Below are 8,728 nucleotides of genomic sequence, written 5' to 3' on the forward strand. Positions count from 1 at the left end.
CCGAAAAAGAATTTTTTACCTTTTATTATGACACGGTTGGACACATCAGACATGCGTGTCAAACGAGTGTCGATAAGCGTCGTGTCTAAAATATGTCCGACACGCGGACACGACAACTCAGCGAAGTGTCCGTGCTTCATAACTTAGACATAACACTTGGACCCATCCAAATAAAAAATGGAAAACAAAAAAAAGAATAAAAAGCTTATCCAATTTGCATTTACAGTACTAAACAATTTCCACGCACCATCAATTTTTTTTCCATTCAAACTACAACGGCAACATTTCATAATTTATGCACATCAAAATTTAGAATTGATTACAGCAAAATTACAAAGAATTGTGTACACAAACAAATGGTAGAAATTGATAATGACTCCACTGAAAAAAATTAAAAGTAAATGGGAAGAAAGAAATTAAAAAAAAAAGGAAAGGAAAGGGAAGACTGAAAAGAATCACAGCCTCATAGGACTGAATGAGCAAAAATACTATACAACTCCTCAAGTCCCTAGTTTTCAACCAAGTCTTCTAGTTTAAAAATTGTGTAATCAAGTTCCTATCATGCATAAAAATCTTTAAGAGAAAACGAGTCGTCATTACAGGGGTTTCTTGAAACTGGCTTGCACTTTATAAGGATTTTTTAATAAAAAAATGGTTATATTGAAACAAAACTGTACCTTGGCAAGATCAAATGTGTATTTCCTTGCATGTGATTATTCATATCCGATAGAACAAGTGGTTTTCAGAATGCTATAAGCAAGAGTTCTGATATCTTAGAATAAGGATAAAATGATTGAAGAGTACACTCACCTCTGCCAGCATTGCTTGATAATATCCGTGATAGCAGGCTCCATATCATCTGTAATGACAAGACAACAATGCTGGAAACCGACAGCACCCACAACTTGCATCCGATTCATTCCACCCCAGGGCTGCTGCAAAGTAGAGAGCTCCCATAATGTGACTCCAAAGCTATAAACATCGCACCTGGATATCCAATCACCACTTGTTATAATCATAAAATTATGAATGCCTTAAAAGGGTGGCAAAACCAATGAGAAGAACGACGAGACAAGGAAGCCAAAGAACAACAGTTATATGTAATAAAAATTCCAACTTATCTTTTCCTGTGCCAGATGATTCAGGTCAGAGAGGAACACAGACTATGAAATCCTCCTCCACAAGCAAAATAAAAAAAAATTTAATGACGAAAACCAATGATTACTAAGCTTACTTTTCATTTGAAGGTTCATTTCTTAACACTTCAGGCACCATCCACTCAGCCTGCAACATGTCATAAAAAATGAATATATTGCAATGCCAAACAAACGCTTAGCAGCAAAACTAAATACGTACAGAATATCAGAACTGATCACGCATACAAAAGAGAGGAGCTTGAGGTAGAGAGAAAAGCATGTAGTTACACTAAGGTCCCATTTGGCAATTATCAGAGGACACAGACCTATTTGAAACTCTTACCAAACAATAACTTTAGGCCTCAACAAAATTAAGAAAGATTTGCTCATTTGTTACCAAAGACCATTCATCGTAGTAGAGTGAGTTGGTAAAGTCTAGAGAAGAGTTACAAGAGTTAGTTATGAAAGAACTGTTGGCTGTTAGAACAGTGCCAGCTACATAGGAGAGCTGTTAGTTACAGCTATCATAACTAACTTTAAGAATGAACGGACTGTTGTGCCTTTTGTACTAGCTTGCACAGCAAGCTACCCTTCTCTATACATAAGCACAGATTAGTGATAAGCTCACTAGTAATGCAGATCATAAATTTCTTGTCTTTCTCTTCAAATCCTCTTTTCTTTCTCACTGTGTTTTCTTCCTTCTCTCATTCTCTCAAACCCTATTCAATCGACATTTTCTTGGCACATAGAACTAGTAATTGTATTATAAATTAAACATAACATAAGCCGAGGCTAAAGATAGGTATTCATCATCACAAAAGGATTAATATAACATGCCAAACATAATGAATTTTTAAACGGCAACAAACTCCTGGTTTTCCAAATTTTTTGTTAAAAGATAATAGCAAATGCCTCCATTTGTGTATGTTTGTATATCTTCAGAAGAATATAAAGCACAATAAACATATAAAATATGCAGCAAAATGTAGAACAAGAACATGAAAGAACGAATAATTCAGAAGGCAGAGGATATGACACAGTATTTGAGCTTAGAAATGAGGATTATGACAGCTTACTGTTCCTGCAGTTGATCTGGAAGAAAGGAATGTACTGTGCTTCATTCTTGATAAGCCAAAACCACATAACTATACGAAAGAAAAAAGAAAGGGTGAAAAAAAACAATTAAACCATATCTACAGGTAGCATTCAGCATGCTATCAAGAAAATTCAATCATGACAATTAGTTGACACCTTCACAACCCAATTTTTATCAACAAGAAGATTTAGTGACTTAAAATCACGGTGTACAATTACTGGAGTGCAGTTGTGCAAATGGTTTATTCCTCAGGCCTGTAGATTCAAGAGATATATGTCACGTCAACTGAGTTTCACTGATTATGGCAATAATTTGCTTAATGAAACTACATCGCAATAAAAGAAAACAGAATCTTACAGTATCGAGGACCATCTCAACTGCCTTCGCTCATCTAATTGATTGTTTGGCAGATGAATTAGTCTGTACAAACCTCCTCTGCATAGCAAATATAAAGTTCAGACTTCAGAGTCATTAAAAGTAATCCTTCCAGAACAACATTAATCAAAATAATAAATAAATGCAAAGAAATTCACCAAATAAAATCAAATTCAATTTAAAGAGTTCTGTATTGTTTCACTTTTAACACCTCCGACACAACAACACACAATGAAACTCCAAGCCAGTAAGAGTTTTTTTAAAATGCTAATAATCAGAGAGTCAGAGACAATGGAATAATGTCTACACAGGATCCAGACAAGAAATAACGAGGTAATTTATCTAAGAATTAAGAGAAAAACATCCTCTGAAAAAGTACTTCATAATGTACATATTTTCAGCAGGAGTGATTTCCAAACATTACAACTGAGTAGCAATAATTAAGTAAAAGCCAAAAATTTTGAGACAACTGAACCATATTAACCTTAACTCGATGTTGCTCAGGATGAAGAAAAAAGGGGGCATGCATTTTAGAAGGTGGGTTTAATTTTACGATGGAAGTGAAAAACCATATAGCTTCCTCATGAAACTCTCTTGGGGACTGATTCACGACAGAGACAAGCTTTGGGTGAAAGTCATGAGAGCCAAATATGACTGCAGTGAAGATATCTTGCTAAAGGTTCAGCATAGATCAGGTAGCTCAAATGCCTGGGTCGGAATTAATAAGGTCTGGGAGAAATTCAAAACCAATCTCATCTGGAGGCTTGGAGATGGGAATAAAGCCCTTTTTTTGAGGAAACAATGGATCCCTGGATTCACTAATCTGAAAGAGGTGGCCTTAACTAATCTAGAAGAGGATAAACTCATTGAAAAGGTTGCAGACTATGTCACCGAAAATGGAGACTGGGATTGGGAAGCCCTGAATCGTGTTTTACCCGAAGAGGTCACAGATATTCTACATACAATCAAAGCTCCTAATCCGCAAATCGGGGAAGATTCTATCAGTTGGATGTCCTGCCCATATGGTGTTTTTTCTATTAAATCAGCCTATGAAACTTTTTGTATTGAAGATGGAGAGGAGCATACTCTATACAAACATCGAAAAATGTACAATCACTATAGTTGAGCTTTGGGGTTTCTTTATAGGAATGAAATTAGCAGTAGACTTGCATATCCCTTACCTAGAAATTGAATCTGACCCGAGCTGTGCTATTAATTTCGTCCAGAGTACGGCGGTTGAGACTCACGTTGGAACTTCCCTGGTGAGGTCGATCAAGGAGCTGCTGATAAAACCGCAAAAAGTGGTGATTCGGCATATCTTTAAAGAAGCGAGTCAATGTGTGATGCTCTAACCAAATATGGGCAAGGAATGGAGAAAGGGGTCATGCTGTTCAAAGAAGTCCCAGCTATAATGGTTCTCTTGATGAAAACTGATGAGCATGGAGTGGAGTTTTGCAGAACCACTCTTGTTTAGTGTTTTTCTTTTTCCTGGGCTTTAGCCCCGTTTTATATCAAAGAATAAAAAAGTATTAGTACCCTTCTAAAACAATGATATATAGCTTCCCCCTCCCCTCTCCTCCCCTCTTTTAATATCACAAGTTGCACAACTTAATGCAATATTTGTCTTGTTTCACATGAAAATAGGAATATTGATTGTTTTTATAATTTTTTTCCTTTTATTTTCGTAGTTACATTTTTATTATTATATCTTTTTTTTTGGTTTAAAAATTTAACAGCCGAGAAATTGCATTTTCCATTGAAAGATCCATAATCAAATTAAGAGAACAAAACCATTATAGCTATAAATCTACTAAGTAAACAAATTAAAACAAATAGATGAACATTTTATAGTTTGTGGAATTGTTCCCTATTATATTATCCTCGCTTTCACCCAATCAACGTATACCTTCTATAACGTTCATCGAGTTGTGTACTTGTGTTGAGCTTTCGCATAATGTAGTTGAAACCTTGAATTAATAACATAATGTCTATAATTTGTATTCTTCAAATTTTGTTCACTTAATGGATGGCTTGGTTTTAACCTTCAACTTGCTGTTTTATTTTCATTGCAGTAAAAAGCCCACCAATATCAGCCTATCAAGCAAATCATCAACCAATACTATTGTGTTTGAAGCATTGAAATTTCCATGTCTGAAAAAAAAGCATTGAAATTTTTATGGATAATTTATACAAGATAAAAATATTATTTGGACCTTAAAGTTTCGGTTACATTTTAATTTAGTTCGTAACGCTTAAAAATTCTTTTTTACAAACATTTTATTTCATTCTATTTTAGTCTTTTGGTCGAAATTAAAATTTTTCCAAAAATATTATTTTCTCTCTATTATTGCCTTCTTATTTCTTTTATTGTTCTGTTACTTTTATTTTTAAATCATTAGAACCAAATAAATATGTTTGGAAATAAAACATCAAACATTAGAAACAGAATTAGAACTTAACTTAAATGTTAGAATTATAAGAGTACTTACAGATACAAATATAAAGTGATAAATATATCTATATTTTTTTATTAAAGCATAGTAGTGAATAAAATTATCCAATAATAAATTAATTTATTATTAATTTCAAATCAATTAGTTTGTCAATTGTACATTTATCAGAGACTCATTCATTACATATGTAATAACAAAATTCAAACTACATTTGCTGGTTTCAGATATAAAGTTAGACCCTAAAATGTTTGGTCCCCCTGCTGAATCATCAAGTGCAACAAGACTTATTCGTTTTGGTGTTCCAAGCTTTTTTGCTTTGTTGGCTGCTGCCCTATTTTAGATTAATAGTCCAACAAAATTTATATATATGAATCTTTGTTTATTTGATGCTGAAATTTTTTTTATTATTGTTTTTGGGATGGGGGCTTGCTTGATGAGATTATATTATGAGATTTCATTTCATCAATTGCAACCAAAACGCATGTGCTTAGAGTTATCATAGAGCAATTCAATGATTCTTTAATTCTTTGATCATTTTGCCATATTACAGTATCTTCATCAATGTATTAACATTTTTTTTATGCAAAGAAAGCAGAATAGATTCTGCAGAATTGAAGAAGATAGTATTCCTGAATATGAATTCTATAACAATCTGAATAGTCGAATCACTAGTTCATTATATGTTGTATATAGGGATGGCCAAAAACCTTGAACCCATGGATATCTATTGAGATTATCCGGAGTTTTAACGGAACTCGCAAAATCCCCACGGGGATGAGGACCCCTCCCCACCAAAGATGCTGGAGCTTTCGTACTATTATTGGAGCCCTGAAAGTGTTCGGTATTGTTGAATGATGGTGATAAAAAAATTATTTGGAGAGAAAAATTATGATTGAATGATGACGATCGAAAATTAGGAAGTGGAAGGATATATGCAGGGAAAATTAGTATTTGGAGGCAAAATTAGCGAACACTCAGAATTCTGTATTGTTTCACTTTAACACCCCCATAACAAAACTCCAAGCCAGTAACTTTTTTTAAAATGCTAATAAACAGAGAGTTAGAGACAATGGAATAATGTCTACACAAGAAATAATGAAGTAATTTATCTAAGAATTAACAGAAAAACATTCTCCGAAAAAGTATTTCATAATGTACATATTTTCAGCAGCAATTTCCAAGCAATACAACTGAGTAGCATTAATTAAGAAAATGGCCAAAAATCTTGAGATAACTAAACCAAGTTACCTTGACTCGATGTTGCTTAGGTAGATGAAAAGAGGGGACATGCATTTTAGAAGGTGGGTTTATTTTTAAGATGGAAGTGTAAACTATATAGCCTAAGAATAAATCCTTAGTACCTATTTAAATTTCCTTTTCTATATATATATGGTACCGACAAAGATACGGAAAAATAAGTTGCACAACAGAATAGTAGAGAACAAACAACAAACAACAAAACAAAATTTTCAATCTTTTTAGTTTTGCTTAATTTTAACATGATAAATACATGATCTCATAGAATAACAGTAAATAACACTCTGTTGCTATAAAGAGATCTTAAACACAAATCCGTAAGCTATAACTAGGAATATCATCTAAAGAATCAATAATGTAGTGGAATGAAAAAGGATGATAGCAATTGCAAAAATCGGAAGTGCAAAATTAATTAATGTTATGGTATTGCCAAAGTCCTCTGACCCAACAGACACAGAATTTACAAAACTATGATACATATTCAGCAACAGTGAGATGTAATTTCAATTTGAGTTGATGTATTTTACCTTCTTTTATCAATTTAATAAGCCTCTAGCAACCATTTTCCGAAGAAGTTTCTCCGCCATGTCATTCTCATCTTTTTCAAACAAAGCACGGATAACAGTTTCAAAAGTCACAGCATCTGGTAAGCAACCATTGCCTTCCATTTCCGACAGCAGGGCCAATGCTTCTTCAAACAAGCCCTCTCTGTAGAGCCCATTGATCATAATAGTGTATGTCCTCACATTTGGAGGATAGCCTTTCACAGAAAGATCTTGAAAAATCTCTTTTGCAACTACAAGTCTTCTACCTTTGCATAGGCCATCAATAAGTACATTGTACGTGCATATATCTGGATCAATGCCACTCTCTTTCATTTGCTTGAATAACACAAGTGCCTTGTCAACTTGTTTGATATTGAACATCCCATCCAACAAGGAATTGTAAGTCACTACATTAGCGGGTGGACCTCTCTCGTGCATCTTGACAAGAAGCTCCAAAGCACAAGAGATTCTCTTTGATTTGCTCAAGCCATCAATAAGAGTGTTGTAAGTTACCGTGTTTGGAACCAAGTACTTACGACGCATTTCTTCAAAGAGACTCAAGGCTTCATCGACCATTTTACTTTTGCACAAGCCATTAATCATGATATTGTAACTTTGAACATTAAGTAACACTCTACTTTGGGCCATTGTGTTGAATACATATTTTGCCTTATTTACCTGATTAACCAAACAATATCCGTCCATTAAGCTGTTATAAGTAACCACATTTGGTTTCACACCATGTTTTGTCATCACAGCCAACACATTTTTTGCATCTTTGATCTTTCCTTCCTTGCATAGCCCATCCATCAAAATACTATAGGTATGAACATCAGGAGTAATATTTCTAAGCACCATATCACTTAACAAATCAATGGCTTCCTTATATTGACCCTCAAGACACAATCCAAAAATGAGAGAACTGTATGTGATAACATCGGGAGAAATTCCCTTAGCAAGCATTTCAGAGAATAACTGAAAAGCCTGACTTACAAGTGTATCCTTGCAGAGGCTATCAATAATTGCGCTGTACATGAAGACATCAGGAGCAATGCCATAACGTGGGATGTTTCTCAACACTTGAATAGCAGCTGATGTGTGTCCGGTCTTACAGAGCCCATTGATCAAGGTCCCATAAGTGACTTGGTCGAAGTGAAATCCATGAGCCAGCAGTCTGTCATGAAAGCGCACTGCTTTTTCAACACTACCACAGAGATAGAGACCTTTCAGGATTGTTGTCAATGTTACCGTATTAGGTTGATAATCCATTCTGAAAATCTTGGCCAATACAGAGAAAGCAAGCGTCATACAACCCATGCCGCAACAACAATTAATTACGATGGTCAAAGTAAATAAGTCGGGAGCGATTCCCCTGGCTTGCAATTGCTGAAAAAGGGAAATGGCGGTGGAGAAATGGTTGGTCTTGGCAAGAGATCCCAAAATCTTGGTGAATTGGATGATGGACGGAGGGCGACGCATAGAGAGCATGCGAGTGAAGGAATCAACAGCTTCATCAACTTGGCGAGTAGAATGAGAGTGAAGGGATGAAGAGGAAGGGAAGGAAACAAAATTAGGGATTTGGAGAAGAGAATACCTAAAAATGAAAGTGATCTTTGAGGTTGAGGATGACAACATTTTAGTGACTCGCACGTCTAAGTTTGAGGGAGTTTACTAACCCTGCGGAAATAGCCCGCCCACCCCCCCTGTCACCGATTTAATCCTAATGACATAATAATTGGAATTTGGAGGTCTCCGCGCCCGTTTTATTTTTATCAACTTTATGAATTGGACCATCAAATAAATTTTAAGGTTTGGGGGAGTAATGGTTTCATTTCATCAATCATCATGCTCGAGAAAAAAGGTGAC

The 8,728-nt window shown here is 35.0% G+C and overlaps 2 protein-coding genes across 3 annotated transcripts; both read right to left on the reverse strand.

Moving 5' to 3' along the window:
- Positions 1-239: 239 nt before the first annotated feature.
- On the reverse strand, positions 240-4,138 carry LOC107644162 (putative serine/threonine-protein kinase SIS8). The gene is made up of 6 exons (XM_088488446.1): positions 3,789-4,138; positions 2,590-2,667; positions 2,388-2,486; positions 2,213-2,281; positions 1,235-1,284; positions 240-987 (listed from the first exon to the last, which is right to left on the reverse strand). The coding sequence occupies exons 4-6, from the start codon at positions 2,255-2,257 to the stop codon at positions 807-809; spliced, it is 276 nt and encodes a 91-aa protein (XP_088344572.1). The 5' UTR covers positions 2,258-2,281; positions 2,388-2,486; positions 2,590-2,667; positions 3,789-4,138; the 3' UTR covers positions 240-806.
- A 2,569-nt stretch (positions 4,139-6,707) lies between these two features.
- On the reverse strand, positions 6,708-8,519 carry LOC148565993 (uncharacterized). Of its 2 annotated transcripts, XM_088488445.1 has the most exons (2): positions 8,264-8,506; positions 6,708-7,991 (listed from the first exon to the last, which is right to left on the reverse strand). In XM_088488445.1, the coding sequence occupies exons 1-2, from the start codon at positions 8,374-8,376 to the stop codon at positions 6,854-6,856; spliced, it is 1,251 nt and encodes a 416-aa protein (XP_088344571.1). In that variant the 5' UTR covers positions 8,377-8,506; the 3' UTR covers positions 6,708-6,853. The 2 variants fall into 2 exon arrangements, with proteins under 2 accessions (XP_088344571.1, XP_088344570.1); XM_088488444.1 differs by having other exon boundaries at positions 6,708-8,519.
- Between the last annotated feature and the right edge of the window lie 209 nt (positions 8,520-8,728).

This window comes from Arachis ipaensis, chromosome B5 (assembly GCF_059453495.1).
Source record: "Arachis ipaensis isolate K30076 ecotype BB chromosome B5, ASM5945349v1, whole genome shotgun sequence".
Classification (NCBI taxonomy): Eukaryota; Viridiplantae; Streptophyta; class Magnoliopsida; order Fabales; family Fabaceae; genus Arachis; species Arachis ipaensis.

Excerpts from the sequence above, each read along its gene's own strand:
- LOC107644162 (XM_088488446.1), bottom strand. The coding sequence starts at position 2,257 with ATGAAGCACAGTACATTCCTTTCTTCCAGATCAACTGCAGGAACA. Across the intron at positions 1,285-2,212 it reads CCAGATCAACTGCAGGAACA|GCTGAGTGGATGGTGCCTGA; the intron begins GTAAGCTGTCAT and ends GACATGTTGCAG. Across the intron at positions 988-1,234 it reads AATGAACCTTCAAATGAAAA|GTGCGATGTTTATAGCTTTG; the intron begins GTAAGCTTAGTA and ends TTGGATATCCAG.
- LOC148565993 (XM_088488444.1), bottom strand. The coding sequence starts at position 8,497 with ATGTTGTCATCCTCAACCTCAAAGATCACTTTCATTTTTAGGTATTCT.